The 21,004-nt window shown below is 39.5% G+C and overlaps 1 protein-coding gene across 3 annotated transcripts; it reads right to left on the reverse strand.

The window, feature by feature from the left end:
* Positions 1–1,193: 1,193 nt before the first annotated feature.
* On the reverse strand, positions 1,194–14,497 carry LOC122651745 (glyoxysomal processing protease, glyoxysomal). Of its 3 annotated transcripts, none has more exons than XM_043845266.1 (14): positions 14,278–14,497; positions 14,130–14,176; positions 13,864–14,035; positions 13,644–13,691; positions 13,467–13,547; positions 12,338–12,484; positions 4,841–4,939; positions 4,581–4,684; positions 3,854–3,939; positions 3,677–3,771; positions 2,836–3,580; positions 2,512–2,713; positions 1,984–2,075; positions 1,194–1,870 (listed from the first exon to the last, which is right to left on the reverse strand). In XM_043845266.1, exons 1-14 carry the CDS (start codon positions 14,341–14,343, stop codon positions 1,605–1,607), a joined length of 2,250 nt encoding a protein of 749 aa, XP_043701201.1. In that variant the 5' UTR covers positions 14,344–14,497; the 3' UTR covers positions 1,194–1,604. The 3 variants fall into 3 exon arrangements, with proteins under 3 accessions (XP_043701201.1, XP_043701199.1, XP_043701200.1); XM_043845264.1 differs by having other exon boundaries at positions 4,841–4,966; XM_043845265.1 differs by having other exon boundaries at positions 4,841–4,950; positions 12,337–12,484.
* Between the last annotated feature and the right edge of the window lie 6,507 nt (positions 14,498–21,004).

Here is a 21,004-nt window from a genome sequence, read left to right on the forward strand (position 1 = left end):
TGGTGGATCCCCAATACCAGCAGTATGGGGTTGTGACAGAAACTAGTGATCACGTCTTTCTCCATTGTCGTTTTGCAAGGTTGGTCTGGTTTGGTTGTAACCTTTCCATCGTTCCTAATGAGGAGGCATACCCTATGCTTTGTTGGATTCAATATTGGAAGGCCCTTCATCCTCAAGGCAAGAAATTCTATAAGGAATCTTCTTCATATGTGCTTTTGTTTGTTGGTATTTGTGGATGGCCTGGAATGATATGTTTTTTGCTTGTCGTCAATGGTCTCCTATGGAGGTAATTGAAACGGCTCAGAAGTCGTGGAGAGAGTTTTTGAGTTCTTCAACTCTTGTTCGCCATCGACTGTGTCTCAAAGACCAGCAGCTAATACGTCATGTCAGCCTCCACCTCGTTTTACTTTCAAATTGAATTGTGATGCTTCGGTTCTATCAGAGAAGAAGCATGGAGGTTTGGGTTTTGTGATTAGAGATTACCGAGTTCGTTGCATTTCAGCAGTTTCTGAACCATGTGCTATGAGTGATGTTCTTCTTAACGAAGTGTTGGCAGTAAGGCAAGGTTTGTTAGAAGCTATTCAGAGGGCATTAATGATCTGATCATGGAGAGCAACAATCAAGAAGTGATCTGAGTCTTACAATCGAGGTCCTTTATTTCTCCATTATTGATTCAATCCATTGTGGATGATATTCGATATCTCCAAAGTTTGTTTTGGGTCTTGTATTTTTCAGTTTATCCCAAGAATTTTTTATTGCTGATGCTCTTGCTAGGAGGGCCTTGTCCTTAGCAAGTAGGACAGTTTGGTCTTATGTTCAAGATGGCAGAAGTGTATCTCGCTCTTTTAGATAGATTAACCTTTAACCAAAAAAAAAAAAAAAAAAAAAAAACAAGGCTAGTCATGCACTCATGCAGATGTCTACCCCCAAACACTGAAATGCTCAAACTACGTAGCGCCAACAAGACTCACAACGACCCCATGTTGCTTGTTGCCAAAGTAGGGGTGTCAAAAAACATGCCGACCTGATTGGACCGATCGAACCTGATTGATCGAACTTCTTATTGGTTTGGTATCAGATACGCCCCAAACTTCCGTGTAATTTCATACAATCTTCCATATAATTTAGCACCATCGCACAGAAGCACAGTAGCAAGTTGGATAGGGACTTAAACTCTCTAAAAGCATGCTGCGAAAACAGGATCCCATGACCATTACCTATCTGGTTAGTTGCAATGAACCTGTGCACATAAAGCTATTTTATATGCTACACATCTACCCTCTAACATTTAGTCATTTACAAACGTAGACAAAATTTATTCACCTATTTCATATATTTCTTTCAGCTAATTTCTTATTCTATTGCTTCTAAGAGTAATTAACAAGTACATTCTTCAATTTGAAAAAAAATAAAAAATAAAAGCATAATAAGTTATAAGTTACAAAATTCATTGCCAACCACAAACAACTTACAGGAAGGGACATTGAGCTGGTGGGTACAGACCGAAACATGTAACAAATCACAGGAGCAGTGGAGGTTGGTCCCAATTAGCTTCCCTCAGAAGCTCCACTTTCCCAATTGACCACAGTAGATTTTCGATATAGTTAGAATTTACTGCGTAGAATCTCATTAGAAAGCTTTGATACTTTGAGAAGCTGGTTTGACTTGGCGAAAACATCACCATGTCTTTCAGCGATAAATTTAGCAAAACGAGAACCCTTGCTCTCTTCTTGCGAATCCGATGGAGTATGTGGCAGATGAGGAAGTTGGGGCTTAGGGCTGGGAGGCAGCGGAGGCATCAAAGTCCATACAGAAGAAATGCGTTCATTTGGTTCATCAAGATCTTGTAGAACTGATGAATTCTGCATGTCTGCCACAGGAAAACAACTATTCTTAGATTTCACAAATATTTCTTGTTGAGCATAAATAACAATGTTGTCAGATCACATCACTTATGTGCATGAAAGAACTGAGCTAATTGACCTTTTGAGAACTTGAAGATAGGCTCTAAAGCCACACAAGGTATACTGAAGTTAAGATGGGGTATGATTGTTCCTCCACTGTGTCTTGCATTGCTGTAACAAGAAAACATCCCATTAAGGATTGAAGTTCAATCTAGATGATGAGAAAATTTTACAAATTGCGATAATGCTTTATGCAACTAAGATGATTAATCAATTCCAACCAGTGGCATCTCTATAATATATGTTGCACAATACCAATGTACTACTAGTCTACTACTACCATTTCACCAGCCTAAGTTGGGCCTGCTAATGGTACCACTACATCAAGATAAGCAACAGAAGGTTCCAAAACAAAATCTCCTTTCATCATATGTGAATTGGAAGTAACCACACAAACACATGCAGAAGCCACTGGCAGCAACTACTGCAACTTCTGACTGTTAATTCAATCCACATTATGATGCCCCTCATTAGATATATGAGTTATTTATTCATTGTGCATGAAGTTGTTAATGTATGAGATTGTTGCCTTGCACTGTCATAGTACCTTGTTACAAGTCCAATCATATACCCATCTGAATTGAGAACGGGACCGCCACTCCCACCAGGATGCACGGCAGCAGTAGTTTCAAGCATTAGAGGTAAGATGTTTGATCCATTCTTTTGCAGACTACCACCATTGGTGTAGAAAGGCACCTGTACTTCCACCACCCGAGCAACTACACCAGCACAGACGGATGGGTAGATATCTGATGCAAAACAAAAGAGGAAGTCAATAATCAAAATCTAAGGGAGAAACTCAAAGCTGGAAAGCAGATATTCTTTAGGCAGTGAAAATGAGAACATCGAAACAGCAGTATCAGTCTCTCACCACATCGTGGTCCAAAGAGTCCATGTCCGATAACATATGCTTTTGATCCTGGAGATGGACGAGCGAAGTCCGGAGTAATTGGGCTTAATTGATCTGGAAGAGACTCAAGCTGCAGTAAGGCGACATCCAAAGGTCCTTTAGAAACATACACTACCCTAGCATCGCACCAAATCCAGGAGCCCATAGTATCCACGCGAGCACGTATTCTTTTGGGGCTATTGTAAATTGAGTCCAATTTATATCTATCATGCTCATCAACAAAAGAAATATCTGATGTTTTCACCATTTTTGGAATCAGACTATGAAGTTTCACTGGACCAGCAATGTGTTTATGCCATGGAGACATTGGTTTCTCAGAGATGATGGATGCTGCTTTTGATGTGACTCCATCTCTTCCACCCTGTACTGTTGTTTTGCCAAATCTCCATGGTTCCAAAAGGTGAGCATTTGTGAGGATGAGGCCATGTCTGTTGAGTAAGACACCCGAAGCCCAAACTCCATCATCAATCGTAATAAGAACAGTAGAAGCCATTGCCTTTTCAACTGGCATTGGTGGAGAGCAATCAGAATTTAGATGATCATGAACATAGTTAAAGGTTCCACGTGCATTCTGATTGTTTAGTGAACATGCCTTCCCTACAATCTGTAAATTCTCCTTGCCTGGTATCCCTTTCATCAACTTTTGAGGTTCATTTGACATCAAGTCATTCCGAGCAGTTGCTATGGCTTCCCATGGAATCACTAGCTGTTATACTAGCTGTTATCCATAACTAGAGCGTGCATAGTCTGTTAAAGATGAATAATAACTAAATAACAATATATTCAAATGCTTCCAGGGTACCTGAATTTCAGCACCACCAGATCTTTGTCTTAAAGGCCTGGTTAGGATACCAATAAGATGTGCATGTTGATCAAAAATGGGACCACCTTCCATCCCTAGCATAATTAGTATCAAAATGGAGTGAGAATGCAGCAACGTGAATGACTCTGTGAATGCAAGAAAGAAATAATGACACACCAGGAAGGCACCGAATGTCAGCCATCAGTAGTGTGCTGTTAAAAGAATTCGATGGAAAACAGTTCCCAACAGATCCTACAGATATACTGCTTCAAGCAACAAAAAATTCACATAAAAGATCCCAAAGCACAAGACAGTTCACACTACAATGCAAACCAAAATGAAACATGGGAGGAGTCAGAATCCAAACATTTCACAAATATTGTTTGCCATGAAACAAGGGATACCATGTAATTGTCAATTTGGAATGTAATGAAAAGAACAGGACACAGTCCTGGAATTGGATCAGGATTAGGAATGGCCACAAGGCAGGTCAAACAAGTAGCCAGAACTCTTGAGCATCCTACCCCGTCCCTCATAGGCAGGGTTTGGTAGCCTAATCAGGTTTTCAGTTGGATTGTGTTCATTTGGCAGCCTGTGGCAGGATCTGGCCATGCCAAAACATAAATTTATTCAGTGCCTTGAAAATCTATGAGCACTATACAGAAAGAGTCTATTCCTGAGATGGGTAATACAAATCTCAGGTTTCTAATCAAGTCAACATCAAAAATAAAGTTTCACAATTTTCCTATGTTGCAAGCAACCTCGATTTAAATAGCACTCCTGATTTTGTATCCCCTAGTAGATCAATGCCAAACAACCCTGGCAGTGTTACCTTATTAGGGGATGTGAAAGTTAGCTTATGAAGCCAGTAAATCTGTCTGGGGTGGGCGTTTGATGGCAATACCTATTAAAGAAGTGAAGAGGTGAGAGAACACCAAAAGGAGACCCCATTGCCAGAAGAAGATCTCCCCTCTTATTTGGCGGTGAGATACCAATATCCAGAAGGTCCTGAATAACCATGATTCACCCTCTCATACTCGTGACATTGAAAATTAAGTAATAAATCATGCAGAGAACCATGTCTTGGAATAAAAAAAAATCGTGAATTTCATTGTAACTGTAAAACCAAAAAGGCCATGGCGATGGCTAATAACTGAATCATACCTCAGAATTAATCGAAGGAACTCCAAGAAAAGCAAGTCTAGAAGCTGACATGGCCATATGACGGTGATTATTTGGTTCATGTTCTGGATGCATTTGATTCTGTAATGAAGATCCATCATGTCCAACCTGGATGGGTTGAAATGTGAAGTCAATCACATAAAACACATGAAGTATGAGATTTTAGAAGAAACCTACAAGGGACTTTAAAAAGTACCAATCTGTCAAGATGCATAACATACAAGCCTAAAAGGGGCTTTAAAAAGTACCTATCTGTCAAGATGCATAACATAGATGGTGTATGCAAACAAATTATGTTCAAGCAGAAAGGTCTATCAAGAGAAAAAAAAGGACCTAATAAAAAAGTGAGGAACGAGAATTTTTAGGTAACTTAGGGATATATGTCATTTAATCTATCCCTTTTATTCAATCACTCAAGTGACATCTTTTGACTGATATATGGATATTAATGGCCAGAGGAGCATGATAAATAAAAATGTAAATAATTAATAATGAAAGTGATAATGTTAATAATAATAATAATAACAATTGTAAAAATATCAAAACTACACAATGCAACAGTGCAAACCAAGAGAAGAGGAAAGAAGAAGGCAATACGGTAGACACTGAATGCCCCAACTGTAGCCACCTAGTATATTTATAATACTTAAAATACAACTAATTACAAGCAGCCCTCTAACATAAGCAATTACCCAATAGCCCCTAAAAAAAAGGGTTTACCCAGTGCATGAGGCTCCCGCCACTGCAAGGTCTGGGGAGGGGTCATAATGTACCCAGTGATCACAGCCTTACCACTGCTATTGCAGAGAGGCTGTTTCCAGACTCAAACCCGTGACCACTTGGTCACAATAGAGCAACCTTACCGTTGTATCAAGGCCCACCCTCGTACAAAGAAATATTCCCAAAAGACCCCCTACAATAGCTAATATGCTGCAAAAACTTTAACACTCCCCCCAAGCCAGAGGATAAATATCACACATGCCTAGCGGCCCTAGCTTGGAACAACCGCGAAGAAACAAAATTTTAAACAAGGCTATGGTAAACAAGTCATCAAGCTGTTGAACAGAGCTGACAAATGGAATGGAGATCAACTTCCGCATCATATCATCTCTGACAAAGCAGCAGTTGACTTCAATGAACTTAGTCCATTCATGGAAGATAGGATTACTAGCAATATATATAGTTGCCTGATCATCACAATACATCTCTATAGGCTTGTTGACTGGAAAACCAAATGCTTCAACACTAGACTTAGCCACTTCCTCCATATAATAAGATTACCACCTAACAAAAGTAATGTTACTAGTAGTTGACCTCCTATCATCCTTAGCACCAGCCCGGTCAGCATCACAACATCCAACAAGCTCAATATGACCATAAGGCTTCTAAATGAGACCCTTTCCTGACGCACCCTTAAGATATCTCAAAATAGGACAACCCATCTCCCAATGAGCTTGCTTGGGTTTCTCCATAAATAACTTATAACACCAACTGCATATGAAATGTCAAGCCCAATCATTATAAGATAAGTTTACCAACCAATCTCCTATATTGATTCCTATTAACAAACTCCTCCTCGTCACACACCCCAAGTTTCTGATGAGGATCCATAAAAATATCTACAGGTTTGGAACCTAACATGCCAGTCTTCGACAAAAGATCAATGACATACTTTTGCTAAGACAGACTGATACCCTTTTTGGTCCGAAGAAGCTATTCCAGGAAAAAATCTGAAAGCAGTATAGCACCCAAGTTCTTCATCAGGATGTGTTGTTGTAACTTGTAAGTAGACCTTAACACCTTCAATACCAGATAAAATGTGTCCAGATATGATAATATCATTGACATAAACTAGTACTATCACCTTGGAATCCCAGCGATAAGCAAAAACAGAATTATCTGAATACAACTTTATGAACCTATAGCCAATAACCACCTTGCTCAATTTATCAAACCAAACTCTCAAAGACTACTGAAGACCATATATAGCTTTATGAAGCTCCCCTTGAACAACATACCCATGTGGTTGTTCCACATAAACCTCTTCAAGTAAGTCACCATACAAGAAATGAGAACACAAACAGAATTAAGGTGGGAAACTAGTGAGAAGGTCCCAAATAATCAACACCATATGTCTAAGTGTAAGCTTTAACAACCAAAATAGCCTTGAGCCACTCAAGAGTACCATCAGGAAGATAATTGATAGCATACACCCAAGATACTTCACAAATTCCTTACCTAGAGGCAAGTCAACTAGAGACCATGTCTGATGACTACGAAGAGCATCTATTTCCACATCCATACCTAATTTTCACCCAGGATGAACTAATGCTTCATGAAATTTTGTAGATAATGACAAAGAAAAAGTACAAAGAGAAGAAAGACGATGGGAAACAGAAACAAACTTGGCAATAGATAAGGAACTTGGGATTGCTGACTGCATGAACGTGTATCTTTCTAAAGAGATAGGTAGGTCAGTGGTAGTTGAGGGGCATGGTGGAGCTCTAGAGACAGAATCAAACTAGATAGAGGGTAGTATGGAGAGACAAAATCAGACTCCTTACCTCTTTTAGACAGCATATGCAGCCCATTGCATTGAGAATCTGCAGACAATGGGGGTAAGGCAGCCCAGGCAACCATCTCTAGTGACTAGTTCTAGCAGGACTTGAAGAAGGTCCTTCTTATATTGGACCTAGTGGTAAGGATATTGAGGATGGTAGACTCAGAGAAGAAGCCTACCTTGCCATACCTGTATGCTACCATGGAGCTAATAAAGCATCGTGTGAGAGGCACGATAACTTGAGGTGAGAAGGCGTACCTTAAAATCATTGAGGACTGATGGGAGAAGCACTTGATGCATCCACTGCATAAATCTGATGGGTTTTATATGTTTAGTTAAAGATACTTAATTTACATTCCATACATATTCATAAGCACTGACAAGCTATTTATGTAATTTCTAGGATACCATCTCAATCCCAAGTATCACTACAAGCGTCACCTTGGGATTGATGAATCATTGTTAGAGAATCTGCAAACGCTGGTAGGTCCGTTGTATTATTTGTTATCTTGTCTTCATTGAATTATATACCTATAAGTAATCCTAATATTTTAAATTTCTAATGCAGTTGATTGGTGAGTACTAGATAGGAAATACTCACCTGACTTGAGAAAGATAGCAATCAAGGTGCTTTCTTAGACTTGTTCCGCCTCCGGATGCAAGCGCAACTGGAGTATATTCTCACTGATCCACTCCAAGAGACGAAACCGACTGGGTCACAAACGACTAAAGCAGTTGGTCTATAACATGAGACTGAGGAAATAGCACATACGCCAAGGCATGGAGGGCAACAACATTTTCCATCTTGACTCAAATGATGAGGATGATCCCCCTATCCAATGGGTGAAGGACCGAGGTGACCTTGTCAAGGATCAGGTTGGGGGTAAGCCTGACCTCAACATAGCTAGTTAGATGGGTACCAATGTGGATGAGTATATGCCATCTCACAAGGGACGTGTGCATTCACAAACAACCCAACCTTTTGAGTCTTAGGCTGTCGGGGATGATGAGAACCCCGAATGGTCGCATTCCAGTGATAGTGGTGATGGGGGTGATGAGGATGGTGATGGTAATGGTGATGGGATTATCGTAAGAGGTACTAGTACCAGCTTGACCCGGAGTCAATGCGTTCATAGGCGAGACTTAGTATACTCATGCCACAAAGGATGAGGACCACGGTGCATGTGCCCCCACCCATGCACCATCTGCAGGCTACTCGAGAGGCCCACATCCTCGATTCATACCACCACCTGAGGATGATAGCATGGACATCAGTGTCAGGAGCTTGACTGACACTCTCAGAGGCATGAATGGAGGAGAGTGGTATGCATGGGACTATGGGGTGCACCGTCATATGGATATGGCGTGGAGAGCACCGGTTCCAACTATAGTCATTATACTGGGTATGGTCAGTTTGGGCAGGTTAGCTCTTCATCTTCATTACCCTATGTTTCTGAGTACGAGTGTTAGTCACACATTGGGTCAAATTTTGTGGATAGCATCTTCTGGTTCCCAGCCCCCCAACAATACATGAATGTTCCAATTCCACATGCACCATCCAATAGTAGTGGCTCTCGCTCGAGTTCTGCACCGTTTAGAGATCCATACACTAGGTTAGGGTACCTCTAGTTTGTTGATGATTCAGTTTATATGGCTTTTGTAGATGACTTCGAGCAATTCTTCTACCATACTATGAGATGACCAGCTTATGTGATGCAATCGAAAACTAACTTGGTTCGGCAGCGGCAACTTGCTAGTGGATTTGATCCATCCCGGCACTCGTTTCAATACTAGGAGTATAGAACTCTAGGATGGGCATAGGGGTGAGATGACCAGCTTATGTGATGCAATCGAAAGCTAACTTGGTTCGGCAGCGGCAACTTGCTAGTGGATTTGATCCATCCCGGCACTCGTTTCAATACTAGGAGTATAGAACTCTAGGACGGGCATAGGGGTGACTTGTTGCTAATGTATTGTTGACTCCGATATATTTGACTTTTTGACCCTTGTAACAAACACTGTTAGATGTATGATTTATCATAGTTCGAGATCTCGATTTTTCAGGAAGTCGAGACGAGTTGTTATACGATTTCTCAAAGTGCAATTTCTCGGTCGAGATCTCACCACGACATCTCGACCCAATCTCCTTTATATGAGTGCCAGATCTCGAGTTCTAGGCGAGATCTCGGTGGGAAATCTGGTATACTTGGAAATCTTGGTATACAGACACTTATTTGTGCCAGCAATCAGGACAGATACTTATTTATGCCTAATATCATTTAAGTGTATTTCATTTACTTAAGATATTATTCATAAATAAGCAAATACACCCCTATTTGAATCCAATAAAAATAGTTAAAAAATCAAATTCCAAAAGGAAAAAAAGCCAACCCCCTAATTCAAGAACAAAAACTGGATTTTCAGTGGTAGGTGCAATTTTCAACTTTCTAATGCTGGGGTTTTTCTCAAATCTAAAAATTCCATAAATCTTAATATGGTAAAACATTGCTAAAAACCAAAAGTGCAGTAAAATATTCATTTGTTTTGATGTCCAAAAAAATATATTCATACAGAGCGATTTTGACAACATTCGCGCACACCAAATTAAGTTTGACCGGTACATAACTCCTTCAATATAAATCAGATTTAAGCAATCTTGGACTTGTTGGAAAGCTTTCACAAAGGTAGTTGAATCTTAAATGGAATACCTAAATGGGTTTCTCATGTAACATAGGTAGTTGAATCTTAAATGGAATGGAAGTCACCCAGAATAATCAAGAATCATAATATCCATTTTTATGGAGAAAAGAATATCAGCAGGTCAGCAGTTTCATTTTGTATGGTTTTGGTTTTCCGCTGATGCATAATGAATAACCAAGGGTGTACCCAGAGCACGAGGCTCCCACCACTGCGGGGTCTAGGGAGGGTCATAATGTATGCAGCCTTACCGCTGCTTTCGCAGAGAGGCTGTTTCCAAAGTATAATGAATAACAAAATAAGAATATAATAATAAAAATGAAAATGATGTAGTCATGATGAGCATTTAATGCTCCCTCCAGTTTCTCCCTCTCTTCCAATGTCTTTCTCAAGTAAAGGCTCTTTTCTTAAACGAACTCTTTCCAAGATGTTTCCAACAGCTCATTTCCCCCTCCCCTACATATATATATATATATGGTGAGCCACATTGTGAGTTTGAGGTTGTCTTGCGGTGAGTGAATTCCACACTTGGGTTGAGTGAGTCCACAATCTAGAGTTAAGTAGTCCTCTCTGACCCTTGTTATCCTGTGTTTTTCTTCAGTTTCAATCTTATTAGAATTCTGTCTTTTTGAACTATATCAATTTGGTATCAGAGCAAGTTTCGATTCTTGTGACAAGCAAGTCTACAAAGTTGATCCGAAATCAAGCACCACACTCGACAATGGAGAACATGGCCAATGATCAAATCGCCGCTCCAGTCACCGCTTCAAACTCTATCCCTTGTTATCCTGTACTTTTCTACATTTTCTATCTTATTAGCATTCTACCTTTTTGAGCTACATCAATTTGGTATTAGAGCAAGTTCTGAATCTTGTGACAAGCAAATCTACAAAGTCGATCCGAAATCAAGAAGCACACTCAACAATGGAGAACATGGCCAATGATTGAATTGCCGCTCTAGTCACCGTCTCAAACTCGAGGATGAGTTCTTTCAAAGCGGGGGAGAATAATATAGTCATGATGATGACCATTTAATGCCTACTCTAATTTCTCCCTTTCTTTCAATGTCTTTCTCAAGCAATGGCTCTTTTCTCAAATGCACTCTTTCCAAGACATTTCCAACAGTTGTATTCCAATGGCTCTTTTCCCCGTCCCCTATATATATGTATCCTCTAGCTTAGAAGTAAAATGGCTAATTTGTATTTTTGGAACTTGTTGGTGTGTGCCATGGTGGGCCCCATTGTGAGTTTGAGGTCCTCTTGTGGTGAGTCTCACACTTGGGTTGAGTGAGTCCCCAAGAGATCCGGAGTTAGTGGTCCTCTCTGACCATTGAGTTAAGTAGTCCTCTCTAACCCTTGTTATCCTATACCTTTTTTTTTTAAATCTTATTAACATTCTCCTTTTTTTATCTGCATCATAAAGGTAATGGTAATATTGTGTCCATGATAATAGAGAAGAGGTTTTCTAGGTTGGTCAGCCAGTTTTCTTTACTAGGAGATCTTTTCAATATGAGGGAAGGGGAATAAGAGAAAATAAACTAGCAATAACAATAAAGACAACTACAACAAAAACAGCTGGATGTACTAAGAGTAAGAAGAATAATTACAACGGCGCCCAAACTAAATTCCAACTATTACGCTTTAGTATGACTCTTAATCACACTCCAACTCAAGCAGCATGATGGATAATTCCATGCATAACTTGTAAATATTTTATTATAACTTGCTTTGGCCAAAGGGTTACATGAAAAATGTTAACTCACTGATACTGGTCCAATAAAAAATAGCATGTCTCTTTAGAAATTTTTGCATTGACAAAGTGGCAACCCATCTCTATAAACTTTATTCTCCGGCCATAATTGGAGTTGAAGTGATGTCGACTGTTACAAATCATTACACTATAATATCATTGCTGGCTTATTTTTCCCATAATGACCTCAATCAAAGGAGCTCTTATACTAGTCCATGAGCCATTCTTGAGAACTGAGCTCCAAAACCAGACTGACCAAACATTTCTTAGAATTTCATGTCAGCTTACAGCCTCCTAAGGAAAAAAGTAAAATCCAGATATAGCAAACTTCCTGTCATGTATTTTGTTTTCAGTTCATTTGTATTTATTTTTTCTAGTTCTACTCTATAGAGAGAGGAGAAAGATGCAACTAAAATTTAAACAAGCCAAGCATCTGATGACAGAGAGATACAAATAAACCATCTGGGATTAACCTTTGTTCTAAGAGCATCTGTAGAAGCCCAAGGACCACTGTTCGATGTGGACAAAGACCAACCAACATCCCAGGAGCCATGCTCAATTGAGCCACTAGGAGCTTCAATTAGCGACTGGAGAGCAAGGGAAGATGCAGGAACATCCACCTATATGAAACAGATTGTATTATAGCTGAATAGTAATGCAGCAACAATCACAAACTAATTCAAGTCAATTATCATGAATATAAGCAACACTTGAACAGCACCTGAGAAATACGCATTCAAGGATCTATCATAAGATTATCAAGCTCATTTTGGTGTGAAGCAAATAAATTTGTATATTGCAACAAATATTATTGTTTTGCTTCGAAGCAGAAAACTATTCTGTTGCTAATACATAGATAAGTAGCAATATGTATAGAAAAGGATATAATAATGTAGTACTGCAAAATCTGAATTGGGATTACCCACTAAATTTCATTTAAAGGACTCAAAGACTCTAAACGATGCTTGACCTTGCTAAGCAAAAGTAAAGAAGTACCATTCCCAAAGTAAGCATAAAGTTTAGGTCGTGAGGACACTTCTAACAAATCCTACTTTGATAGGTACTTTTAACAGTTAAGTAAAAATAAACTTTTTTTGTGATATCTTTCTGATAATATCAGTAATAAGATGTCCATGAGATGTGTGATACATGGTATCCCTAACGCATTCAAGTCATCAAATTGCTATTCTTAAGAAGAAGAAAAATCTTCAAATTGCTCACATATATAAGTTCAGAATTATCATATTGGAAGCTCAATATCTTGGTCACAAAAGGCGCTAACATCATCTTATGCGAGTATAACATCATATTTTTCAGCTTAACAAAATGATTCACAAGGTCAACATATATTACAAGTCAAAAATTCAACCTAGATCAATGGAAAATATAAAGAAAATAATAGTTTGGGAAAAAGGTATTAATAGATTATGGTGGATTCTGTCACAATAAAAATACAAACCACATCTTAAGCATGGTCCTACGCCTTAATGCATGTGCAAGTGCCATGACGACGCATACACTAGCAACTCAACTAGAACTTCATATCATGAATCTAAGTAACACTAAAGCACTACCAAGCAAGAAGGTTCAGTGAATGCATACCAACGCTAGAAGCTGAGACTGGAGCCACTGGGAAGTTTCCTTAGCTTTAACATCAACCTGACTCCCAGCCTTTATCTTGGGCTGCAAATCAGAAAAACGTCAAACAAAATATTTCTCCTTTTTTTTTTTGGTGGCCCCAAGGGGGTGGCGTCAACATCATAAGCAATGGCACTTTACCTCTACCATAACATCAATTTGTGCTCCAAGAATCAACTCTGGGAGGGGCTGCAATTTGTTATAACCAGGTCAATTAACCCAATCAATTTATTACAAAACAAGTCAATTAATCCAATCCCGATAGAGAGAGTGTGTGAAACCCTTGACCTCTTAACAGGAATAACATTTTAGAAAATACATTAGAAAACATCCATAAGGCGTAGAGAGAAAACACTTCAACCTGGGCAGCGTTCTTTCGATGTGGTAGCGATAGAAATGGCTCCACAATTGATGCAATAGTGACAACAATAGCCATCGTAGACGAAGACTTCCGAACATAATTCAGAATGGGAGAGTCACTGAGGGAATCGGGCAATAACAGCCCAGATGCCGAAAGGGTTGTCATGCCGGACCTAAACCCAATCGGAGATAATTCAAGGTCTTTCAAACTCTCAGAGGCAACAATTTATTAATCAATTAAAGACTAATTGAACAAAATTTACTTACTGGTAGTGGTGGAAGGCATGTCTTCGCATCTTTAGACCTTTTGGGTCCTGAAAAAGAATTAAAATCCGAAATATCAAAAGAAAGAAGAAAATTGAAGAATCACGAATTAAGAGAATGGAGTGGATGAGGAGAGAGCTCGAATACTTACAGGGCCCTGGATTCTAACCATGACGGCGAAGTTCCGGGCAAATTCGACGATTTCAGGCAATTCCATATGCGAAAAGTGTGCTTCGGGGGACTGATTCTCACTTCTCAGAGGGATGAACAACGGCTTACTTAGTTGGTAGGTTCTGCTTGGGTTTTTGCAATTTCGGATTCAGTGCCATGGCTTTTGCAAACCAGGAATGCAATCCTAGGCAGAAACTCTGCATAAGCAGCGCTCGTGAAATAGCTAAACGACAACGATGGTTCACTCCGTGGAGCCCACCTGCTTTGCTCGTGATGACGAGTGCAGGCACCCAAGTCAAGAATCAAGGCTGCTCATCGGTCGCCACTCACTATCGATTAATCGGTTGGATTGCGATGAGTGGATCGGGATCTTCTCCAATGAGGCATCCAACGGCTGAGGTGAGCTGGCTGGCACACATCCTTATGTATGCCCTGTCAGCGCATCCAACCAGCCCAACTGTTGAATGCTCATTGGACATTCATTGGTATACTCGTCATTGGAGAGGATCCGAATCCTTGAACTCAAAACATGAAAGGTAAAAAACCAAAGGGAACTAGTTTTTTGTGAATTTAGCTCTTCTCTAGGGAGGTGTGTACCCAAGGTGCTGCCAGGGGCATCCAGCAATTGATCTTTGTCGAACACATTTTGGCGCATGCCTAGGGATGTGTGCGACATAGTCCAACGGTTGGCAATGCCCTAGGGTTCCCTGTTCCCTAAAGACAATCCTGATCCGTTTTTTGTTCTGTACTGTGGCTATGCTAATGGAAAGAGTGAGACTCATGAAAGTGCTGGTGTAGACAGAGTTCTTTTTCCAAACCCAAAACATGGTTCTAACTTCCAATATCTCAAATCTAAATTGATTAATAAATGATTCAAGTTAAACGGATTTTAAATGTTTTCGAGTTTTTTTTTTTTTTGGTAGAATGTTTTCGAGTTTAAGTTTCGGGTTTGTTGTCGATTCTAGTTATCAATTTGGGTCCAACTAGGAATGAACCTATCTTTGTTGGGCTTGAACTACGACATTTTAGGTTCAAATTGTGAGTTATGAAATAAAACCATATTAGATTAATTTACATGGTGTGAATTTACTATACAACACCAGAAACCGTACTAGATGTCAGGGCTTATCCATTTTTAATCGGTTTAATAAGCATAATTAATTCAATAGCAAATCAATTCTAGTTGGTTTTAATGGACCTTTGTCCCCTTGGATGCCCAACCCAATTCCCCTAGTGCCTGTAGTAAGGGGGCACAATGGTATCGTACCCCTGTCCAAACACTCTGTCTGGGTGGGGTCCACCCCCCTTTATTACAGGTACTGGGAACTGGAGGAGATAATTTTCCTATTTTAATCTGTTCAAAACCAAATTGAATTGTTTAATAAATGATTTTACTTTTAAAATTTAAATCAAACCAATTAATAAATGGTTTATTAATTTCGATTTAAATGGTTTGATTTGGTTTTAGTAAACGATTGACACCCTTAAATTTACGGGTGCTCAAAATTAGGGATGGGTTTTTACATGTAATGATGCTATGCTGATGTAGGAATACTCTTTGACGAATTATACATGGGAAAATTTGTATCACTTCCCAATAGTTCTCGCCTTCTTACTCAGTTGATTTTTTTTAAAAGAAAAGTTCTATGTAGGGAAATATACCACCCATGTCCAGAGGGGGCGAAATGATCCGCCCACCCCCATGAAAAGCAAACATCCCCAGGACACAGCCACACGTGCAATGACCACCTTACCCCTGCCCGAGCGCCTTGCCTGAGCCGGGGTAAGGTGGTCATTGCGCATGTAGCTGTGTCTACGCCGCTCAGGCCGCTAGGGCAGCTGCGCCGTAGAAGATCTAGATCCCTCTTTCTCTCCCTACTAATTTTAAATCCCTAAATTACCCCTAGTATTCCCTCTCCTTCCCTTCCCTTCTCTCCCAGCGACCCCTCCATGGTGGACACCCCATCTTGCAACCTCTAACTTTAACAACTCTTTCTCTACCTACTAATTCTAAATCTTTAAATTACCCCTAGTCTTCCCTCCCCCTTCCCTTCCCTCCCACAGGAGTTCAGATCTGCTACCCACAGACCCCTCCAGTGGCACCCCATCTTGCAACCTCTATCTGGCATCTCCCCCACCCTCCGCCCCGCTATTGCCCACCTTCCCCTCATCGTGAGCCAACCCTTTTTGCAACCCCTGCCCCACCCTCTCTCAGTCTCGTCTAATTCAAATATGTCAGGTCTTTTTCTATCTCTAAACTTTTGTATTTTCTCAAACAGATCCATGCACTCTCTCAGTCACTTTATCTTTGTTATTGCACAATATTGAGCCTCTTCTTGCTGTCTGGTTCCTAGAAACAAAAGAAAATACAAAGGCTTTGGTTTCTGATTGTGTTGCAGGTGTCAACGATATTGCTGAAGATTGATTGATCTTGGGTGCTCACGCTGCTATTAGAAGATCAAGAAAACCCTCTGCAAAGGTCGCGGTGAGATATTCAACAAGAAACACAGCACCGCCCCCAAAAAGCTAGCTAGAAAGCTCTGCTACAGTATTGGAGATTCCATCAAGTGCATTGAGATGGATAGTATTACTTCTTCAACTTCAGCTTCACCTCGAATGTGGATGAATTGTATTACTCGTTTTCCATTAAGAAAGATTCTCTGGTGTCGAGGTTGATGGTGAGTCAAATCGGATATGTTTTAGCGATTCACATGGCTGGCCGACATGGAACAACGAAATTAAGCTAGAATATTTACTGGTATGCACCCAAAGACCAATGCGATGATTACAAAGTGTGTGGTGCTTACGTTATATGCGACGCCAATGCATTGCCGGTCTACCAGTGCCCAACAGGTTTTGAGCCTAGGGTTTTGTGGGGCGGGAGTTGCGGAGAGGGGAGGGACTTGCAAGGGGGTTGGCTCACAGTAGAGGGGAAGGTGGGGTGAGAGGTGGTAGCGGAGTGGAGGGTGGGGGGGAGATGCCGGAGAGAGAGTGGGAGTTGAGGGATCGGGATCCTCTGCTGCCGTCTGCCTGTGCGGCTGGCGTGCAGCCTCACACAGGCAAGGGTGAACTGATCATCCTACCCACTGTCCGAGCATCCTGTCCGGTGGGGTCCATGCCTGCCTTTGTGAGCCTGCATGCTAGTTGGACGGGTAGGCGGCAGCAGAGGATCCATATTGGGAGTCGAGTGCCACTGGAGTGGTTGTAGGATGAGAGGGGAGAAAAATTTATCAAGTTGGGATTGCATTCACTTACGAGAACATACGAGAATGGGAGTGAGCCGCACAAATGGCATCCACCTCGAGGGGGTCCCACATAGTGGATGTCATCTATGTGGCTCACTGAACGTACGAGAATTGGATCCCGCCTCAAATTTATCCTCTGGTTAATGCACCACATTTAAGAATCCAACCGTCCATCCAACATTTGGGAGGATAAAAAGACGCCACTGTCCATGTTTTTACGGTTGGATTCTTATGTGTGATGCACTGGGCAGTACACTGCATTTGAGAGGGAAGGGGAAGATGAGTAATTTAGGAACTTATTATTAGCATGGGAGAAAGAAAGATGAAAGTATTTTTTCTAGGGGAATTAGAAAAGAAACTATGAATATGAGAGTCTGAGTAAATATAGCGGAGATAAAATATTCTCATTATACTGGATTTTTTTATTTATGTTCGTTAGGTTTGGTTTTTATTTAATGATGGATGTAAGCACATTTGTTAAGCTCTCTGTATTTATTTATTAATTTTGATAAGGGGTTTATTTAGATGTCAACTGTCAATGAACTGTAAAGTCTATGCTGAAGGGTCACTGATGTAATTGTAGGGGAAATCATCACTAACAATAATTGGATAACTAACCTAAAAATTTATTAGACATAGTAAATAAATTACACATATTTTTAACCAAATTTCTTGAGTTTTAAATTTTGAATAATAAATAATCAAATGACTAAGGATTTTATTGTAAAAAAAAATCATACATATATTTGGTGATAGATCTTAATTACTTATAGGTGAAAGGTTTCATACAAGATCATGAATATTCACGGTCAACACTTTAGTTGTTGATAGGAATACTTGATTTTTGTGTGCCTACAGATGATTAAAATGTTGATTATGTTTCATATACAAGCATGTATGTAATCGATTCCTTAAAATACAAATTTTACTTTTTTTTTAAAATTAATTTAACTTTATTTTCATTTCCTTTACTTTTTTTAATGATAACAAAAATATTGGAGACAAAAAGAGAAATAAAATGAGAAAAGTAGATAATGCAAAATAAATTTCCCAACGAAGTATCCAATTGGAAGTAAAGTTTACACTTTGCATGATAAACATGTGAAGGTGGAGACACAATGTAGATAAAGGAGGAATTCAAAAATTCTTATGCAGTTATTTAGAAAATAAAAGCAGTCATTTTTGGATTAAATAATATCCAATAAGACAAAAAAATGTAAGGCCTACAAAAAAATATTCCATTACAACCAACAACATGAAATTTTATTTTTAAAATAGATTGTATTAAAATCAACGCAGGGTCAAATCAGCAACAAGTTTGGAACACCACCAGTGACTTTCTCAGGGCTCCGTAGGAGAAGAAAGAAGCTCCAGGTCTACTTTAGAAGAACCGAAGCGAAGGTCCCACCGAAGCACTTCGATATTTTCATTTGCTCACTTTTATTAAATTATCTTATGATGAAATATTAATTTTACTTCATTTCACTTGATAGATTGAAGTTTTTGAGACGATTCTCTCTTGAGTTACTCTCCAAATCTATGGATCCTCATGCTACTTCAGATAAGTTAAGGGTCCTTGTGTACAAGATGACCACGTTAATAGAGAATCACACCTTAATAGTCAAGAAATAGAAAGAAAAAAAAACTGTTAGGACGAGTGACACCCTCCTTGATAGAAAGAGAAAAGGGACTGCAATCCATGAATATGATACCCTCTGCCTTTTTTTTACTCCTTTATCTATATTTCTATTCTAGTTCTTTTAACAGTTTTCTTAGTTGTTTCTTTCCAGTTGATAAATCTGGACTTGCGTCTCGCTTGGGTGAAATTAGGTTTGATTTCATTTCTTTTTGCTTGTGATTTTACCAGTTTTTTTTCTTGTTTTTGTATTATTTTAGTTTGTAATTGTAGACTATTGTTTATGTACTTTTATGTGGACAAAGTTTTCCTCCACCCCATTGAGGACGGTTCACCCACCGTCCTAGGGCTCACAAACCCCTCCTAGGGTTTTAGTAAATTTCAAAATACCCTCTCAATGGGATCCCATTCATCGTGAGTGGAGAGAAACTCGATTCATTTTCCTATAGGATTAGTTTGTTTTGCTTTGTTCCATTCTTCTTGCCGTTGTGCTCAGAGATCTATCTACTTTGGATTTATGAAGATCTTGTGCTAGAATATTGTCCCTATCTCTATGTGAGCTTTAAATTTTCATTTTCAAATTCATAACCCAAATATTATCTTCTATATTGAAACTAAATGTGTGAATATTGCTGATATAATAATTCTGTCTAGATCTCTGCAAGGTTTCAAAATCTTTGGGTTTATTTCAAGCATTGGCTCTAGAGGTCTAAGTGGGGAGATTTGGTGTATCATTTTTTTTTTCTGATGAAAAAGAAAACAACACATTACTTAAAGGGTGAAATGTACAGCATGGTTAGAGTGAGGGTGAGCACATTGGTCCCATATGGCCTTGAGAGCTAAATTTTGTATCCTACTACAAGTCCATCCCTGCTCCAGCTAACTCTAACTTTAGTAAGAGTGTCAGTTGCATCCGCTAATTGACCAAAAAAAAAAAAACTTTAACTAGGTTCCATGGTAGACATTTTTGGTCAGTTGGTTGTAGGATCGATTGGAATTCCCGATGTTGGCACCAAAAATCTTCGAGATTGATTTTAGCCTTCTTAGCATGTTTCCACCCTTGTAGAAGTTCATATAACTCAGCCTCCAGTACATCGTGGGTTGGTAGACAACCTTTTGATGTTAAAACACCCTGTCCAACTAGCAAAATGCAAAAAGCCCAATCGATTAATCTTGGTTGAGGTTCATATATGTTTGCACAAATTAAACCAGGGAGCTGTAAATCTGGGTTAGAAACCCGATATATTATAGAGGTGGGGTGTGTGATATGTGGAGATGCATTGGATGGGGGGGGGTGGATATTCATATTAGAGAGCTATTTCAGTACCTCCCGAAGAACCAACATAGGATCAGCCTTGGCCAATCCTTTAAGAATCTTGTTCCTTACATTTCATATAAAATAACAATTAATTATAAGAATAGAAAAAAATAAAAATAAAAAATTGAAGATTGTTTATTGAGCACTTTAGACTTAAGGAGAGAAGCACACAGATGTGCCAACGAAGAGTTAGAGAGAAGCTCTGTTCTCAATCCAAGAGGGCCAGATGCCCAGATACGTTTAGTCCAATCACATGACAGAAAAATGTGTCAAATGGATTCATCACAAGAACCACAGAAAACATATGTAGACTTGACGGACATCCATTTCGAGAGAGTAGCTTAGACAAGCAATCCTGCATGTAAGACACACTAAAAGAACATTTTAAATTTCAGATGGATATTAAGTTTCCAGAAGAAAAAAAAAGGCAACCAATTGGTAAATATGGGTCTAGAATGACTAGGTGGGCACATCAATGAACTTGGGCCCGAGTTGAGTAGAGAGGAGC

This window comes from Telopea speciosissima, chromosome 2 (genome assembly GCF_018873765.1).
Source record: "Telopea speciosissima isolate NSW1024214 ecotype Mountain lineage chromosome 2, Tspe_v1, whole genome shotgun sequence".
Taxonomy (NCBI): domain Eukaryota; kingdom Viridiplantae; phylum Streptophyta; class Magnoliopsida; order Proteales; family Proteaceae; genus Telopea; species Telopea speciosissima.